General features: G+C 34.1%; 1 protein-coding gene across 1 annotated transcript in view; it reads left to right on the top strand.

The window, feature by feature from the left end:
- LOC134841669 (protein mono-ADP-ribosyltransferase PARP4-like) overlaps positions 1-19,978 on the top strand; it is a 109,368-nt gene that overhangs the window by 44,222 nt on the left and 45,168 nt on the right. The window contains exons 17-19 of the mRNA XM_063857704.1: positions 3,603-3,743; positions 4,751-4,871; positions 13,747-14,000. Coding sequence (XP_063713774.1) covers positions 3,603-3,743; positions 4,751-4,871; positions 13,747-14,000 — 516 coding nt within the window. The remainder of the gene's footprint in view (positions 1-3,602; positions 3,744-4,750; positions 4,872-13,746; positions 14,001-19,978) is intronic.

Genomic DNA, 19,978 nt, shown 5'->3' on the forward strand with positions numbered 1-19,978 from the left:
ATTGCAGGTTGCATCTCTTTGTAAAGATATAGAACGGTTCCAAGTTTAGAGTAAAAAGTATTTCCCATCAAAAGTTTGAAATCAGTTTGTTCATATCCTCGGATTTGGTAATACGTAACCAACCAAGCCGGATAAAATCGAAAACCAAACTGAAGTTTCTTCGCAATTTCGTGACAGAAAGTTTGAGAATGCAGAAAGTTAGTAAAATTAGAATTACTACCATTTGCGCAACAAAAACTACTTCAGACCTTGGCAAAGTTACATTGTTACAAAATTTTTATGATTTTTTTTTCACCGTTTGTCTCGTTATAAAGAAACTATGTTACTAATGTCGCGTCAGGTTCATCTACTGCTGCTGCTGTTTCTGTTACTTGAGATCTGGTTTATTCTACAGACTGTGTTAGACTTTTTCTCACTGTAAATGAAGCTTGCAAAAAAAAACAATAAACTGAATTAGTATTATGAACAGTACAAATTTTCATAACGTGTGAAGTCTCTATCATTTTTGTCATGCATTTCTAGAACATAGTTTGCTGGGACATTTGCAGTTTTTTCATAGTACATTGTTTTCTTCATAGTATCCTCTTTCACTATCCTCGTAATCTCATCTGGCAATTCACTGCTGTTTAGATCCATCTGAACTCCTGGCTGACGCTTAGGTACTAAGACTAGCTCGGGAAGATATACTCCTCGCTTGCTGGCTAACATTTCTGATAAATTTGAATCTCTGGAAGTATACAAATTGATCAATAACAGGAAAAAATCTCTTTAATGTAGACAACTCTTCTTCGGAAATTATTATTTGCTTTTTCCTCTGAACAGTTTAGCCGCTGCAATCAATACGCTCTATTCTTGTTAACGAAATTTCATTATCATCCTCTGGAGTCATCCACGCACAAAGCATTGAATTTGGTGGTAGGTATTTCTGAACTTTCGCTGATCTCTCGCTGTTGTTCATTTCTCAACCAATCATGAAAAACCTTGCTTTTCTTCAGGGCACAATGATTCCTGGAGTTTTAATGAGGTATATGTCTATTGAAAGTTGGATAATTATTGGAAAATAAGTTTTCAACCCTAGGACAGCCCAAATCATCTAGGTTTTCAACCTTTCGGTCCAAGTACTTGGCCAAAAATTCTGTCTTTTCTTTTCCTTTAGCGTAAAAAACGGCACCTGGATTTCTCAACACAAAGCTCTGAAGTAGTTGATTCAAGTTTATGTAAAGGTTATCACCGTTTTCCAAATGGAGATCGTGTAAACATTTTGTTAACCAGTTGTAAGCTTTTGTGTTCGAGCTTCGGTAATATATTGAAGTTCACTGGAGGTAAAAAAATGAGTCGGTCGCTGTAGTCTGAAGTTGTTATTGCTAATTCTTTAACCTCAAAGGCGTTTTTCTTGTAACGAAAGCCTTCCGCGTCAAGCACAACTGATCTCTCGCTTAGCATTTTAGTAAATGATAAACTTCTGGTTTTTTCAACTTAACGAAAAGGCAGAACGCTATTCCACTCCAATGTCCTAATAAGCTGTTGTTACAGTTCCAGGGCAACATGTAACCGTACGTGGGAGCCTGTTGGTAAAACTTGTGTATAAATCCGACTGCATCACGCAAAACAGCTTGCAATCGTTAAATTTTGGAGTTTTTCAAGTATTTGTCCAAGGAAGAGTTATCAATACCAATCAAGCCACCATAAGGTCTCAACTTAATTAAAGTGTCTGGGTTAAGATTATCAGAACAAACAAAAATTTGAGAACATGCAGCTAGAAATTAGTTTTGTCGGTTAGAATTATCAGGATAAGTTTGTTTCAAAGACGTATAAATTTCGTGACTTGTTTTCAAATCAATAGGAGTTACTCTGCTGTTTTGCAATTTCATTGTTTATTTTTTCCAACACCTCTCCAATTTGCTGAACTTCAAGCCAATGGAAATAAACGTCACCTTGCAGATACCATTTATACTCATTAAGATATGGTGGTATATAATTAAATAAATCACCGGAAGTTTTTTGTATTTTGATTGCTTGTTGAAACATAAACCGATTTTTTTCTCCAAGTCTTTATCAACCCATATTTAGTTAAAATCAAACGAATAGTCGAATACTTTTTCATAATCAACTATATTCAAATCGCTCACAGTAGCATGCTTTTGCTTTGTAGAAATGCACCAAGAGATTTGTTGAAGCTCACTCAAAAAAAATTGTTCTTTGAAAATTAACTCGTATTCTTTCTTGAAATTTCCCTTGCCCTTTCGAAAAACACGACGTATCGTTCATTACCGAATTTGAAAAATGCTTTTTTTCTGTGGTTGAAAATACTCTTAATTGTAATTGTTCATTATCAATATCTTCAGTACACCAAGTTCCCTCTAGCTTCATTTTTCTTATTTCAAAATTTGACAAATTTATCATTTGGTATATTTTGCCCAGAAACGACCGCTGCCTTTGGAGAGTAATTTCAATTTACTGCCTTTTCACCATAAAATATAGGTCAAGTTGAGGATTTAGCCTACTGCTGCCAACAGTTAGGCTACGCTGCCAAAATCGCCGGCGAATTTTTATTATATACCATAAAAGTCAATTCTCCGTTCACTAACAAATTTAACTAGGTCGAAAGTTCACTAACCCGAAACAAATATAACAATTAATATGATTCATATAATTAACCAAGACCAATAATTAGGACCCCAAAAATTGGAATTAGAAAGAATTTTGTATCGTGTCCCTTGTTGCTAAGCTAAGCTTAGCAAGATCCTAAGTAGGGGGTCTTCTGCTTTTTGGATGGAAATTTTCTTTCGTTAACAAAATCCTAGGATGATGGTCCTCCAAAAAATTAAGGACCCCTTTGCTAGGATTTTGCTTTGCGTGAGGACCCCCCCCCCCCTTAGGATCCGGGACACAATACAATACTACTTAAATTGTTGAAGCTAGATTTTGACGCCTTCATAGAGGGTAGCTGAGAATATTTGGTCTCGTCGATGTTGAAATTTTATTCAAATTCAAAGTACATTTTATCCGTAATCATCCTTGAACACAGGAATTGAAAAGAGTAAAAAAGCTAAATTCGCACTTAATGTTGTCCACTTATGTAGATTTCTGATTTTCGAGCAAAATAAAGAATTTATTTATTGATCCAGTTTTCTCGAATTGGGTATTTTATCAAAAAATATTACCATTTGTTGTTCTAGAAATTCAAAGAGCCTTAAGGCCATCTGCTTTTTTCCGAAATTCGAAATTTGAGATTTTTTCAAAAAGTAAGTCAATATTCTTTCTGTTCATTCTCTTTTCCAACTGTCTGTTGGCTATCTTTCTTCGAATTTTAAAAGTTGAATTTTTTCCGAAAAAAAACAAGTCCGTTTTTTTTTTCTGTTTTTTAAGTTCAGTGTCTCTTTTCCAACTGTCTGTTGGCTATCTTTCGTAATTTTTCTTCTTTCTGAAATTTACCAAAGAGTTAGTGCAGCGAAAATGCTCAGCTAAATAATATCTTGCTCAGCCTTTAGAATCTTAAGTTAACGTAGAATCATCAGCATCTCCTGAATTCAAAAGTTAGCTTCGATTCTGATCAACAGAGCCGCCCTTTTAATTAGATGACAATCATTGTCTGATTTTAGGTGGAGACCCGACTGCTTATAACGAGGAAGTGGCTCCTGCAGTAGTGATGGACTGCGGCTCACTCTATGTCAAGGCAGGTCTCAGCATAGACGAAAGCCCTCTCCAGTTCAAGTCCTTAGTGGGAAGACCCCGTCACCAAGGTTAGTGAAATTCATCAATTTGATCGATGATTGTTAAATTAAAATAGCATTCAAGTTGGTAGCAAGTAAAAGTTGGGTATTTTGCTTAGGCGTTACCTGTTCCCTTTATATTACCTGGCCTCGCTTTGAAGCTAACCCTCTGTTCAGACAAATCAAATAAATCACCGCCATAAATAATTTGAATTGTTTATGGTAAGAAAGCGCTTTTTAAGCAAAAATAATAACGCCCAAAATAATTCGCACAACCAAAAAATGACCCAAATCTTCCAACAATCGATTTTTTGCAAAAATTTCATTATTTGTATACAAAAAAAAACCAAAGAGAACGGTGAAAAAAATTGTAGAAAATATGGGTTCTTATGGTCTCTTCTGTTGATCGATTTATTTATCAGCCATATGAGTGTTTTGTTATTGTCTGCCTGTCGAGTTTGTGCTTCTTACAACCTCCGCTGTCGAATCTGTGCGACTTTCATGAATTTGGTCGACCTTGGTATATGTTTAAACAAGCCGAGCATAATATCATTAGGAACTCCAATTTTTTGCAACCCAAGTCGAATGAAAATGCTCATTTATTTTGTGCTTCATGAGCATTATATCTTTTTGTTGGCGTGTGTTTGATGCTTATTGAGAGGCCATGGCATTGATGCTAGTACGTGAAATTCTCAATATCGAGGTCAGGAGTTCATAACATATCAGTGTGCTTAAAATTATTACCTTTTCTTTTGTTCTTTCATTTTTTAACTTCTTTTAGGACTGTTTTTTTTGCCGTTTTCTCGCTTGTTTGGCAGGAGCAGCTTCGCCTCTGTGTTATAACATAAAATGTATAAAAAACAAGGTCGACAAGATTTTTGAAATGTGTGCAGGGTCGACAGCGGACCTTGTTCGAATCACCAGATATTGTTTGACTAATACGGCTGATACATAAGTCACTACCTCAAGCTGGGTGGCGTAGAAAATAAATTCTATTCTAATCTCAGTCTATCGCCGTTAAATCATAGCTCTTTTAGGTGTAATGGTGGGAATGGGTCAGAAAGACTGCTATGTCGGCAGCCGAGCCGAGAGAGTCAAATTTTCTGCACCAGAAGATGACACAGAAAAAGCTGTTCTGCCAAAGCAAAAAAAAAAGCTGTTAGTGGTAATAATTTAATTTTGAACGTCGTGTCAATGATCTCGGTTGAATTTAACTTGCGCCGTAACTATACAGTGCTGGTTTAAATTACCCGGACAAAACGCAGTGAGCTTGAAATTTAAAACACGTTTTCTCAAATTGGGCTGATTTTAGGTGAAAAATGATGAAAACCAATGTTGCTTAAAATTTCACCAGAGTTAATATGGTTCAATTTGTTTTTGGGAAATTCGGACCCAAAATTTTACCCAAAAATGAATATTTTGTGGGTTTTTTAGTCAATAAAAAACTACGCCATAACTACTTAGTCGATGATTGACATAATTGTGTCTAGGTGAGTCTCTTACATAGCCCAAGAATCTCTAAAAAAATCTCCAAAAAATGCGCAAAACATTTTAATGCGGTTAATTTAAATCAGCACTTTATTCATGGTGCAAGCAGATTGCATGGCTTACTATTCAATTTTAGTGATTGTTAATCAGGAGGTATGTGGTACATAGCCCGTGGTTTGACTTTTTCTTTCAAGGCCTATTTGATCTTTTCAAGGCCAAATTCTAGGCCCATTTTTGTATTTGTTTTAGAGTTTTTTTTTGCATTTAAAGAGCTCTTTTTTGTCGCTTGTGCTTGCGATGTGGGTTTTGCAAAAAGCTTGAAAGTTTACGGCAAAACTACATGTCAATTACTGACAAAATTATGTCAAAGTTTTTATTAAAAAATAATTTTGCGCAATACCTTGGAGAGTAATTGGATTGTCAGTTTTGGCTTGGTACTTGACTACAATAATTGACTCGGTAGTTTTGTAATAATTTTTGTTTGAGAAAAAAGCCAACAGTGAGCCGTTTTTGGGTAGAATTTTTGTTAACTAAAGTGCAGCGTTTTAAAGTGCCCCAGTTTTGTTTACTAAATTGCACCGTATTAAGTCTGCTAATTTTCCAAGCAAAATTTTTCCCATCATTTTTCCGTTAAAGTTAACCCAAATTGAGAAAAAGAGCGTTTTTACGCTGGCGAGCAGCTTGTGTTTTAGTATGAAATTTCCTTTTTTTCTAATTCAACTCGCTAATAAAAATGTTCACTTGTGTGCCTTTTGCTATAATCACGATTTGTTGCATTGGAAACTTCATAGCATCTCTTCTCGACTTTGTTTGTGGCTAGTATTTGTGATGGACTGAGCGTCCTTGACTGAGTGGCTAGTGCGTGAGTTTCATAATTTGTAGCTCGTAGGTTCCAATCCGAGACGTTGCCGAATTTTACTAATTTGAGGCTTAATTTTACTTTCTCTTCTAGAGCGGCTTTTTGTCGTGTTCTCGCTAGTGTTTGCGAAGCGCAGTTTCGCCTGTTTAAATTTCAATTTCTGAGCGTTTTTTCCGGATAATTTAAATGCGGACTCTACTTGATCAGCAATATAGACTACAACTGGTCAATAGTATATCTATTCAGATTTAGTGTGATTCTTTCAATGTTTTGTATTTTTTTTTCATTCAATGTTTTCGTTTTTTTTTTTCGGATTTAGTCGGGTTCTTTTTTGTAGTAAACACTATTTGTCGGTTTAGTTTTCCTGCTCAACTCCTTAAATTAGCTTTTTGATTCATCTTGATGAAAAAAATTAAAATTTTTGTAACAAAACGTTTAGTTTTCTGGAGAGCCATTCTGTATTTCAATTCAAATAATTTTTCGAAGCTGTTTGTAGCAGTTAAAATTTCCGAATGTGATTTAAACTTCACATAAAATTTTGCTGAAAATTTCTAATCTGTTTGTGAGATAGTTTGAATAGTGAAGTGTTGCAGATGCTTTTGCTTGAAGTTACGCGAAAAAAACGCTAATTTTTTTGTTAAAATTGAAAAGTTCCACAGCTCAAAGAATTCTTGGTGTATATTAGAACCAAGCATTTCCTGGTCTTCTGTTGCTTAAAATTTCGTGGTCGTTTTTACATGGTGTCAACATACGCATACCTGACATTGTCTCAAAATGTGAAAAGTTTCTAAAAATCTTCAACGTCAACAAAATTAGTGTAGTATTCATTTATTTAGTAAACTTTCAGCTGACGATTTTGTTTCACACTAAATGTTAAAGTTTTTATTGTTCCTCGTTCAAAAAAGCTATTTATCGAGTTTCTGTTATAAATGAATCAAAAATGATTTTTATTGTTCCTCGTTCAAAAAAGCTCTTTATCGAGTTTCTATTATCAATGAATCAAAAATGATATTCTGATAGTTAACGTTTCCGAAGAAATGCGGCAAATTGTCTTCTTTTCAAATAATTAGCCTGATTTGAAAAAGTTTTCGAAAATGATTTTTTCTTTAGATTTTTCATTACATTTGCTTTTAATGAATTTTACGTTTTCCAGGTTTCTTCGCATTTGGCCTCGAGGTAACGCCGTTGGTTTTGCACCCTACGGTCCGGGGTTTGAACTCCGGCCGGACTTTTTTTTTTTTTTAGTATTTATGTCCTTGATTTTCAAGACTTTCGTTCATTTGCTCAAATTTGTCGGCTTAGTTGGCACATTACAGATTTTTCTTGTGCTGTAAGCAAGTATCCTTGTGGTTGCAAATGTTGTAAATTTTTGTGTCTGGTGGGACTTTGAACTTCTTACAGATTTTCTAAATCATTCTTTTTTCGGATCAACTTGTGTCTGCTCAAAGAATATCGGCTTTGTTTCCGCATCGTAAGTTTGGGTCCGTTGCTTTTTTAAAGTTTTGGTCCTGCTTGACATGTTTTCCTAGTTTGATAAAAACAGGTATTATGAAACTTATGGGATTGGGTTTTTCTATTACCCTTGCAATCAGGTACAAGACTTTTTTCTCGTAAAAAACTTCGATGAAAGAATGGTCAAAATTAAAAATGGTACATTTAGGTTCAGTTTATTTTGAATTCATTTTTTTGCGGATCCGGTACACTTGGCCTGGAGGTAACGAGTACGCCTGAGACGGCAATGCTCCTGGGTGCGAAACTGGCATGGCCTGTTTTTTCTTTTCAAACGGGAAGTATTCCATTTCAAAACAGATTGTCGGCTTATTATGCTTATTAATTGTCTGCTTTTATTTTGTCAGCTTATTTGCAACATTGTATATGTTTTTTTGCTGCACTCAATTTACCTTTTGGTTGCTGTCAGTGTTTTGATTTACTTCTGCTGTTTGTAATCTTTAACTTTGTATATTTTTCTTTCATGTTTTTTTTTCGCTTAAAAACTTTTTTCTGCCAAATGATTTCGGCTTAAATTTTATCGGCTTAGTGACATAATTTTTAGTACTTTTAAGGTAAACATAATGTTCATGTTCACTGGATCGCACAAATTGCTGAAATCTTTATAGAAAAAATAGCTCACGTTTTTCATGGCAACATTTTTTCGGCTTTTTTTCTAATTTTTTTTGGCTTGATAGGTTTCGGCTTATATTATATCGGCTTAGTGGCCTCATATTGTTTCATTTGACGAGCCAACAAAGTTTTTTTGTGTGTGTATTTTGAGGGTGAAAAGGCATTGTTAATTTTATATTAGTCTTAATTCTTGTTTGGTTTTTTTTGAGGAAAAGTCTTAAAAGTCTCTAATAACTACAGATGTGCATTCATACATATTGATGCATTTATGAATGCACTTAGGTTTATATGTACTTTTTGAGTTCAATTGAAATTCATCTGCAGAGAGTGACGTAAATAGCACTCTCCAAATACAAATGTGGAAATGGCGCGACAAAAGGGAACGATTTTTAGTTTCGAAAGTGGATATTATTTTTTAGGTTTCCAGTGTAAAAAAATTTTTACCTATTGATCCACTTTTCTCATGTGGGGTTCATGTTATAAAAAAAGCGCCAATTATAAATTGCTCTAGGAATTCAAAGAGCCTTAAAGGCATCTATTTTTTCTTTGAAATCTGAAAGTTGAGATTTTTTTAACAAAGTCAGTGTTTTTCTAAGTTTAGTTGCTTTCATTACTCTTTTCCAATATTCGATTGGCTATGTTTTCAAAACTAGCTTGATTAATTTTGATTGATATAGTTTTTTTCGACATATTCAAATTTTTTAAAAATTGTTTTCTGACTAAACGACTTTTTGGTTTTGTATCGCGCAAGTGGTGCGAATCGCAGCTTCGCCTTTGTGTTCTTTTTTGCGATCTTATTCTGGCTATGTTTGGATTTTGCAGCGAAATAGAAAAAAGTAACCTTTGAATCCAGTTTTCTTAAACGTTTTTAGTTTTCGTGAAATTCAAAGGCCATATATTTTTTTCTGTAAAAACTAATTGGTAACATTTTTTTAGAAAAACAATTTTTTTTATTTTTTCAGTTTTCTTGCTTTCATTGACACCGCTTCTTTCAGCTCATTTAGCTATCTGTTGCTTTTGTTTGATGCATTCAACCTTTGTGTAATCAAAGTATTTGAATGGTTTAAAAATTTGCTCTTCGGTTTGAGTTTTGAAAAATTTGCAGAATCGGAACATTTTCACGGTAGACAATTAGTTCTACAGTGCTCCACTTTGCGCTATTAAGAGTTATGAACATAGTGAGTTTTCTTATATAAATCTTGCTGATTTTTTTGTTTTTTTTAGGATAAAGTCTTGAAATTTGTTCACGCTCAGTTTTGATTTTTCGCGGTTTGACTTGTGATTTCTTTTAATGTTCAGTGCATTTCCATTGTTGAAAGGAAGGCAAACTCCCCTATCGAAGAACAAAAGCGAAAAGGTCACGAAAGACGTGATCGACTTCTGATTTCGAAAAATGGAAAGTAATTATTTGGTTTCTCAGCGCAATAAAAGTTTTGCGTATTGATACAGTTTTGCTCAAATTGGGTTAGTTTCAACAAAAAAGTGTCCATCTTAAATTGTTTTAAGGCCATCTTTTTTTTCTTTGAAATGCAAAAGTTGAAGGCTCTTGAAAAAACAAGTCAGTTTTTTTTTGAGTTTCCTTGCTTTCAATACTCTTTTCCAACTGTTAGTTGGCTATGTTATTTTTAATTTTACGCGCTATTGTGTTCTGTTAATGCATAGGAAGCAAAATTACCCGCTCTCAAAATGTTATCAGATCGAGTTGAAGGGAGCAGGGTCTTCAACTGGTCTCTATTATAGTGACCAGTCACTTTTCATCTCTAAAAGCTCTACTTTTTTACTGGTCAATATTTTTATTTATAGTCTAGAATACATCAAAACTCCTGAGGTCCCCCTTTGAACTATTTTGAGATATCCTTTTTTTGGCTGACGGACCCAAAAATTTTTCTAAAGGCGCGTTCGGCGCCAATTTATACTAGTTTTGAGGGGGAAGCGCGCGCCGAAAAAACGCTTTTTTTGGCCTGCTTTTTCAAAATTTTGCCTGCGGCGCAGAAAATTTAGCGAAACCAGGGTCTTTTTAGTTCTATTTGTTTTTTGTTCATTTTGTGATAATTTTGGTAGACTTTGATAAAGTCACCACTTTTTCGGCGACCAGTTGGTAACCGTGGAAGGGAGGGTAAATCCACTAAACTATATTTTCTTGCCGGGGTCATATGGTTTAAAATAAGAAAAGTTTAAAGAAAAATGGTTTAAAATAAGAGAAGAAATTTAAGCGTGCGCTTGGTAATGGGCAACAGTGTACATACTTAAATTCTTGTTATCCTAACTAATATTATGTGCAATTTGTAAAGTCTTGTGTTTGTTGAAAATGAGGACAAACTTTTGAATTCGGGTGTGTTTCAGGGATTAACTTTAATAATCATCGGTCGAGTGATATATCATATTGAAGCGCTTGTAGTCGTGTTTGCAACATAAATTTTCGAAAAAGCTGTCCGAGTGTCGAGAAAAACCGGTGTGAAGTTTTGGTCAAATTTTGAGCAAGTGAAGCGAAATCTCCAGCCAGTGTTTGCTTTACACCCGTGGAAATTATCCAAGAATTTTTTATTTGAGCAGAGAAAACTTAATTTTTATCCGGGTTAATTAGCGTTTCCTTAGCAATGAACAGTATCAAAAAATTCTGAATTATTTTTTCAGTTTTTTGTTTGTTGTCGATTATTCGAAAACAACTCGTCGATTATGTCTAATTCACTAACGTTCTACACGTTTGTATAGTTATCGCATTGCACAAATAATGACGTCAATTAGGAAAAAAATATATTTTTTTTGTAATTCATTATGGATGTGGTCGGAACTGTCTGTGCTATTTGCACAGTAACCGACTATTCTTGTTTTTTTTTGTAAATGAACGTATTGATTTTTGACTAATTTAAGTTGAATTGTTTTTTCCCGGAAAAAGTCGAGAAGTATTTTCAAGTTTCTTTTTTCGCATTTTGTCCTGTAAATAATTTTCTAAGTTCATTTTCAAATTAGTTGCTAAATGTAAATTTCGCAATAAAACGGGATTTACTTTTAGTTTCGAAGTTGGCTTTTTATTCGTGTTTTTTGACGAAAAAGTCTTTAAAGTTGTTCACGCTAAAATTTGACTTTTGCGGTTTGATTTCTTTTTAAGTTTAGCTCATTTCCTTTGTTAAAAGGAAAGCAAAATCCTTTTTTGAACTGCGAATCTTTAAAGGTCGCGAAAAACGTGGTTGACTTAGTTTCGAAAGTGGAATTTAATTATCAGGTTTCTCAGCGGAATTACAAATTTATATTTCGATCCAGGTTTTTCAAATTGGGGTAATTTTATCCAAAAAGTGTCAATGGTAAATTGTTCCTGAAATGCAAAGAGCTTCAAGCGCTTATATTGTCTCTTTAAAAATCAAAGTTTGATGTTTTTTTTCGAAAAACTAGGCATCTTTTTTTATGTTTCCTGGCGTTCATAACTCGTTTCCAACTGTCAGTATTATACCAGCGTCAGTATAATACGCGGGACTAGCGCTGCTAGTAAATAAGATGTTCGTTCTACTTAGAAAAAAGCATTCTTTTATCTAGATTTGTTATCAAACAAAATATTTAATTTTTATCAGGTATAAAGGCTTGAGTTAATTTGTTTTGTTTTAGAGGTTAGAAAGGATGAACCCGGAACTGTTTTCCGATGGCTATCCAAAGGTTGGGATTGAGTTAGTGAGTTTTGCTCAGTGCTTACTCTTCGATAAATAGCGTCCGTTAAAAGAGAGAATTGCTGTGTGCTCGATTTTGAACTTCTAGTTCTAGAATATATAGGTGCTGTAAAATATGCAAAGCAACTAAATGGGAACGCTATTTAAGTGACTCAAATGCAATTATGCGGTGGCATATGCTTACTTGCGGCGGCATATGTTTAATTATAATGCATATGCTTGTTCAATTAGTTCTTTTGATCTTTTCAATAAAGAGAATTTTTTTCTGTTTCGAATAGGCTTCTCAAATTGGGTTAATTTGAACAAAAAAGTGTCCATCATAAATTGTTCTACAAATTCAAAGAGCTTTAAGGCCATCTGTTTTTTTTCTTCGAGGTTCGAAAGTTGAGATTTTTTCAACAAAGTCAGTGTTTTTTTGAAGTTTAGTTACGTTCATTACTCTTTTCTAATATTCAATTGGCTATGTTTTGAAAACTAGCTTGATTTAGTTTGATAGATCTAGTTTTTTTTCCAAATTTTCGATTTTTTTTGAAATTTCTGACTAAACGACTTCCTGTTTTTGTATCGCAAATGGTGCGAATCGCAGCTTCGCCGTTGTGTTATTTTTTGCATTCTGATTCTGGCTATGTTTACATTTTGCGGCGGAAGAAGAAAAAAAATAACCTATGAATCTAGTTTTCTTAAACTTTTTTAGTTTTTGTGAAATTCAAAGGCCATATATTTTTTTCTGTTAAATTTAATTGGTAAAATTTTTTTAGAAAAACGTTTTTTATTTTTTCAGTTTTCTTGCTTTCATTGATACCGCTTATTTTAGCTATCTGTTGGTTATATTTTATGCATTTAACCTTCGTGTAATCAAAATGTTTAAATATGCTGTTTGGCTTGAGGTTTGAAAAAATTGTAGAATGGGACCATTTTCAAAGTAGACAAATAGTTCTATAGCGATTCACTTGCGCTGTTAAGAGTAATGAACGTAGTGAGTTTTCTTATATAGATCTTGCTGATTTTTTTTGTTTATTTTTCAGGAAAAAGTCTTGCTCAGTTTTGTTCTTGCTCAGTTTTGATTTTTCGCGGTTTGACTTGTGATTTCTTTTAATGTTCAGTGCATTTCCATTGTTGAAAGGAAGGCAAACTCCCCTATCGAAGAGCAAAAGTGTAAAGGTCACGAAAAACGTGATCGACTTCTGATTTCGAAAAAAGGAAAGTAATTATTAGATTTCCCAGCGAAATAAAAGTTGTACGTATTGATCCAGTCTTCTCAAATTGGGTTGATTTTAACAAAAAAGTGTCCATCATAAATTTTTCTACAAATCCGAAGAACTATAAGGCCGTCTAATTTCGAAATGCAAAAGTTGAAGTCTCTTGATAAAACAAGTCAGTTTTTTTCAGTTTCCTTGCGTTCATTGCTCTTTTCCAACTGTTAGTTGGCTATGTTTAACTTTGTCACCGTTAACCTGATTGTGCCTGCCGTTAACCTGATATCGTTGGAACTTGAAGTTGGGTTGAAACCTTTATAATCGTTTTAGCAATTTTTTTTCGATTGATGTTTCATTTTTAAGTGTCAATGAGCTCTTATTGAGATCTGGCGAAATAAAAAATTTAAAAATAAAAAATAAAATATTTCTCAGTGTCGGTGTTAATCATAAAAGAGTCTTCAAATTCACAGAGCTTTACACTTACGTGGTGTATTGTTTCTTCAGAAATTGGAAACTTAAATGTTTATAATAGTTTTTCTGCTTTGCTAAATTCATCGACACTTTTCCAACTGTCTATTGGCTATGTTTTATGCTACTGGCTTCAGGGTGTTTGATTGAAGTTTTTTATGAATCGTGCAGTTTTAATTTTTTGTTGAAAAGAAAGTGATACAAAGTTATGAACTCTTTTCAACTGCAGTGCCTTTATTTAGTTCTGTGCAGAATAGCCAACTCGCACCTATGCACCTATGCAGAAACCAAACCAGGCCGTCAGAGCCAATCGAGCGGCCTCCGCCAGTGCCTACACTACCAATTCACCCCCCAAAGATAAAGCCGCTGGTGGGTGCTGCAGGTGGCACATCGTTCAGACAGAAGCACTCAGTGCCAACTCCCATGAGACCCCCTCTCTTGATGCCAAATAGACTACCGCCCCATCCAACCACGCCCCCTGCTTCACGCCCACAAAGTAGGCTCATATATACATTGACATGGTGTATATCAACCGTACAGTTTCTCTCACCCTCATGAGGTAACCTTCTCTTGATTATCTCTTCTCAACGTGTATTAATTTTTGAAAAGTTGAGTCAGCATAAAATACTTTTTTTGCAACTGGGCACAAAAAATATTGATTAAATTATTTTAACTAGAATTTAATTTATACTCAAAGTAGCTTCTTAAAATGTCATATTTCTAAACCACCTCTTCGTGAATTGATAGGGCGGCGATATTGTACGGTTGATCCGAAGGCAAATTGCGCTCTCCCATAACTGATATAGTTTATTAAATAAAGGTTACAATTGAAAGGTTGTTGTTCCGACCATTGAAAATAGGGAGGGTATTTATGTATATTCGGGTGTGTTTTATTTTTTTTGTTTTCCACGCAAAATCAGGTAGTCATCGGTCTGGGTTGAGATATATCAAAATAAAGCCCTCTCAGTGTTGATTCGAACGGCATAGAAAAGTTGAGAAAAACCGGTTAGTCTTAGTTTAATTTCGAGCGAGTAAAGCGAGCGAGTAGTTCTAAATAAAAATTTTAGTCAAGTAGTGAAAAACGTAGTTTTACTCCAAAAACGATAGATTTTTTTCTTTTATTCATTTTACAAGGAAAAGTCTTATAAGTTATTCAATTTTGGTTTTCACGGTTTGACTTACGGTTTCTTTTGAAATTCAGTTTAAATTAATTTGCTAAAAGTCAGGCAAATTACAACAAGAGTGCAAATCACACGAAGGAACGGAATTTTGTGAGTTGTACACTCACAATGTAGATTTTTATTCTGTGAAAAGCCCATTTGCTAAAGCCATTTTAGATAATTTTTTATGAGTTTAAATTTTTTTTACATGATTGAGCAAATGTTCGAGGAAAGTATTAAAATTTAGTTTTGAGGAGTTGCCAGTTTATTCTGGGTCTAACATGCCAGGTTTCTTCATCTAGAGTACTTTTTCCAGCGGGGTTAATTTTTTTCTCGGGCAAGCAGAGTAAAATGAGATAATCACGGAATGTGATAAGTTATCAGCAATAGAATATAACTGTTCACTGTGATAACTTTGCTAACCTCGGCTCTCTCCTAGAATATAAGGCTGTTAGGAAAAGTAACGGTAGATGTTAAGAACAGGAATTTTTCAGACCCGCAATAACCTGTTCTTGAAACCAATTATGGATACTTATATGGGTACCTGAGGATATTTGCTTCCTTCCATGAATTTTTTTTAAACAAATTGCTGGAATATGTTATTTAAAATAGTTATAGAAAATATGCAATTCGGACAAAAAAAAACCCAAATTTGCGTATAATTTTGTCCTTGGGAGTAGTTTAAAAAGTTGACGTGAAGTTTCAAAAATATACCCTGTATACCCAGTTGTCTACGGTGGGTTATCTTTATCAAGAAATGGGCAATCATGATTCTTGAAATTCGAATTGCTTCAACGTGATATTTTTTTTCTCCGAAATTCGAAAATGGAAAGTGTTCAGGAAAGTTCAATACTTTGAGTTAATTGACACTGTTACAATTCGTAAGTTCACTTTATTTTTTTTGAAAGGAAGGCAAACTCCACTATCGAACAGCGAAAATGTAAAAGTTACGAAAAGCGTAATCGACTTCTAGTTTCGAAAAAGGACTTAAATGTTCAGATTTTCCAGCTGAATCAAAATTTTACATATCGATCTAGTTTTCTGATATTAGTTTATTTTCATCGAAAAAGCACCGATCATAAAATGTTTTCTTGAAATTCAGAGAGCTTTGAGGGCATTTGTTTTTTTTTAAATTCACAAGTTGAAATTCTTTTTCAAAAAACAAGTCAGTTTTTTTTCTGTTTCCTTGCGTTCATTACTCTTTTTCTTCTTGGAAATTGGAAAGTTGTAAATCGTTTCAAAGTAAGTCAATAATTTTTCATAAAAAAGTCATTAAATTAGAAAAGTGAGTTCGTTGGCTTTTTTTAAAATTCTGTTGGCTGCTTAAATAAAAGAAGAAGAAGAAGAATTTATTTCTCCATATAATTGATAATACAAGCATCAATTTATTTAAATTATTAAATCAACAAAATGGAGGGGATAGACAAAAGGCGCAGTATGTGCCTACTTGACGTCTACCCGTTGAACAAATTAGGATTGCAACTGAGGAATAAAGATAAATTTATATTCGAATGAAAAGAGGAATGTGGGGAAAAATTTATTTTCCCCTAAAATTAAGCCCTCATTAAGGAATAGTTTTTACATCTAGTCCTGTCATTTCGGCCAATTCTCATTCCAGCTGACGAACTAAGAATAAATAAAAATAAAATCAGTTTTTAGCCACCTCTATAAATGGAGTATAATGAATGAAAATCAAAGAAATTTTATTTTCTTGTTTGAATTCTTGGGTGAGCTCTTCGATTTATAGGGTAAAATGTTAGACCAAATATTGCGCAACAAGTTCCCCTATTATTTTTCTGCTAAAATTTTAAGCAACTGTCTTCATCTTTTGGTACAAATCAACCCAATTTGGGAAGATCTTCTTGTTTTGTCCTAATGAAATAAATCAGTCCTCTCCTCTAAAACCGTCAGCAATATCCTTTTTTCTCGCGAAATTAAGATACTTCCTACCATTTCTATTCAAAATAATTTCCAACATCTAAAGCTGTATTAGTTTGTTAAAAATACAATCACTTCTTCTTCTTGTAGTCTGCCTTCGCAAACCAAAGCGAGTAGCGGCGAAACGTAAATGTAAAATGCGGCGTTTCAAATCTAAAAATTGAATTTATAATCCCGGTTGGCGTCCAATTTTTTTTTCAGATTAAAAAGTTTTAAAGTATCTTAAAAGTTTGAAGCTACTCTGAGTGATTTGCTGTTGCTTTGCTTGTATACGAATTGAATTTGGTCTCCTTGTAAGCTTCTCGAATATTTTTAATGATTACTTCTTATCCGCCTTTTTGCTGTTCCAACTAATTAGCGCTTTTTGCTGTATCAGATACCTCAAAGAAATTTAAGATACCCCAAAGAAAGCTTTCGGCAATTGCATTTGTATCATATCAAAACCACAAGGCGTAATTCAGAATCCCAAAAAGATAATTAGCTATTTTGGTGCCAGGACTATTTCGAAGTAAATCAATCACGTCTGAAGTTCGATCTAAATGTTAAAATTGAATCCACCTTTACGGAGTGCCACCTTCAAAGCTTAAGTTGATTGCTGAGTTTGCAGTAGATTGTCATAGGAGTGAACGAAGTCATCCATGCAAAAGCTGTTATGAATTAGTTGCTGTATGTTGGGATCTTTGTTGCAGAACTCGATGATTGTATGATGTAGTGCGAAGATGGCTATTCGGGGTGAGCATTTAGCTCCGAAGACTAGTCTCGTATACTGATACTGTTTACCTATCGGAGTACATTTTGATCATCCTCTTTTATGACTATTTGCATAAACATGTCCTCTATGTCACCAGAGAGGACAGGTTTCGCTATCGGTTTCTCTCTAAACCTCAAACAAACCAATTAATTTGTTTAGTAGATCCGGTCCCCTTTCTATACAGGAATTGAGAGAAATGCTTTTGATTTTTCAATTTGAATTTCGAATACGACTGAAGGTACATATGTCTCAAACTGTTTGTGTTAACTTGTCAATAAGTCAATTATTTCAATTTGGTCATAATCTCAGTAATTTTAAAACAGTTTTATCGCTCATTTATCTAAATCACATTATTGAAAGTTCAAGTCATAAATGGGCATAATTAAATTGGCGCCATCTGTTAAGTTATATCCAACGTAAAGACCTAATTCAACGGTTAAGCATTTGCGTTTTCTGTCTTGTAACTTCTACCTAATAACGAATTAGCTTCTTTCGCATAAGGGGGAAATGAAAGAGATTCATGCAGATCCAGAATATCCATAGATAGAATTAATCATATCGATATTCTTGTGCTGCAAGCAAGTCTCATGGTAGCTGCAAATGTTGTTCATTGTAGTTTCAGGGGACTGAAAACTTTTTAGTCCTTTATAAAATCGTTTTTTTTTCGTCTCAACTGGTGATTGCTCAAAGATTCTCGGATTTTTTTCCGCATCTTAAGTTTTTTTCCGCTGCTAATTACGCTTGCGATTAGCAAGCGTTATCAAACTAGAATAGAGAGTTTTTCTTGTCAAAATCAGTTAAATCACTTGACGTGCTCTTCAGCTGACATGCTGAGTTTCATGAAAATTTAACTTTAACTACTGGCTGGATACTAGTTACTACAGGGTACTTTCAGGGGGACTTGAAACTTTTTTAAGTTTTTTTTACATAGTATTTTTTTTTCTGGTCAACTGGTGTCTGCTCAAAGATTTTCGGCCTTGTTTCAGCTTCGTAAGTTTTGCCCAGTTGCTAATTTGAAATTCAAATGTCTTGCTTGGCATGTTTGTCTAGAATTCCTATTTGATAAAAAACAGATATTATGAAAGTGTATGTAATGAAGATGGCGTGTTTAAGTGTTATCAAGCAGTGACCTTGGCGACAAGAGAATTTGATTGTTTGGCCGACAATTATTCAAAATATAAAAAAAATGGTTAAAAAACAAACCGGTGAAAAGACTTCATCTTCTTGCTCCTCCTCATCATCAGCTGCAAATGATAAACATTATAAAAAAAGATACAGGTCAAAAGTATCAGTATGTCCCGAAAAAGAATGTGCTGAAAGTGGCGATGAAAACAATGCGGATGATGAATACTCGATTAATAAAAAATGTAGAGTTGCCTGAAACAGGAAAAAAAAACGTTTGAACAATTTGATTAACCAGCAGAACGGTTGAAGCAATGTATGAGCAGTCACCTGAATTTTTTTAAAATTTCGAAAGAATTTTAAATTTTTTGTTCTAAACAACGAACCCGACATCTCACAACTCCCTCTCAACACAAATTTTGCATTTGTAACCTACTCAACTCAGAACGAGTCTTGCACCCAACTGCTCGACAATGATCATCCCCACATCCATGTTCTCGTCGAATTAACAAAAGATTGTGTTGACGTAGTGAACAAGCTGACCTCAACCACTTTCGTTGTACCTTGTCTACTCTCATCTTTCAAACATCTAATTTTGGGTTGCAGTAAAATTCAGCTATCGGGATCTTTGATGGAAAAATTAAAATTTGCTGTCAACTTCAACAATTCTATTAACACTTCAACTGACATTGGCGGTGCTCCTCTACGAAGAAGATTGCCACACGTTTGCTTCGCTTTACAAACTTGATCCATTCAAACTCAAACTGATTTAATCACTATTGTAACAATTGAAAGCTTCATCAATATTTTGAATGGTGATAATGCTGTCGAGTTTTCTAAAATTATTGATATTATTTTGAGTGGATACGGTCGTTTAGAGATTGATTCAAATACTTTGTTTGTTAAATTTATAATAAAAAAAATTAAATTCTGAAAACGTTTCCTAGAGCCTGAGATAACACCAGAGGCAAGTGTTCTAACAAAGAAAAAAGTAGTTCGGAAAAAAATTCAATTATAGATCATTATAGAAAATCATCAGTTTTTCAATTTTATAACATCATATGTTTAGCAAAGCGCATCATGTCGTGGTCGTTTAGTTTGAAACCTATAGGGAATTGGGATGAAATTATAACATGAGCAACATGAATATAATAAAGTCCACACAAGATCGAGTTAGCTGATTGGATTGGCTTGTTCATCAGTATTTGGTGTCCTTCATGAATAGAATGTCTCATGTATTTGTAAACATGTGGATAATTGTGTATTCCTTGTCCAAGAGGATCTGCAATAAAAAAAATTTGACCGCCAGCTTGAGCGAATAGTAATCAGTGAGTTCCTGGCTGGTCTGAGTTGGATGCGTTCACTATCATAAAAGTATTGTCACGTTTCACTTTTGTTCTAAATGCTAAGTTAGCTGGAGAAATGCCTCTAAATCGATGTTTCAAATGCTTGCATTGGTTAAAAAGCTCTGTAATCTGCAAATTGTCCATTTTTTTCAGATTC

This window comes from Symsagittifera roscoffensis, chromosome 3, assembly GCF_963678635.1.
Source record: "Symsagittifera roscoffensis chromosome 3, txSymRosc1.1, whole genome shotgun sequence".
NCBI lineage: Eukaryota > Metazoa > Xenacoelomorpha > Acoela > Convolutidae > Symsagittifera > Symsagittifera roscoffensis.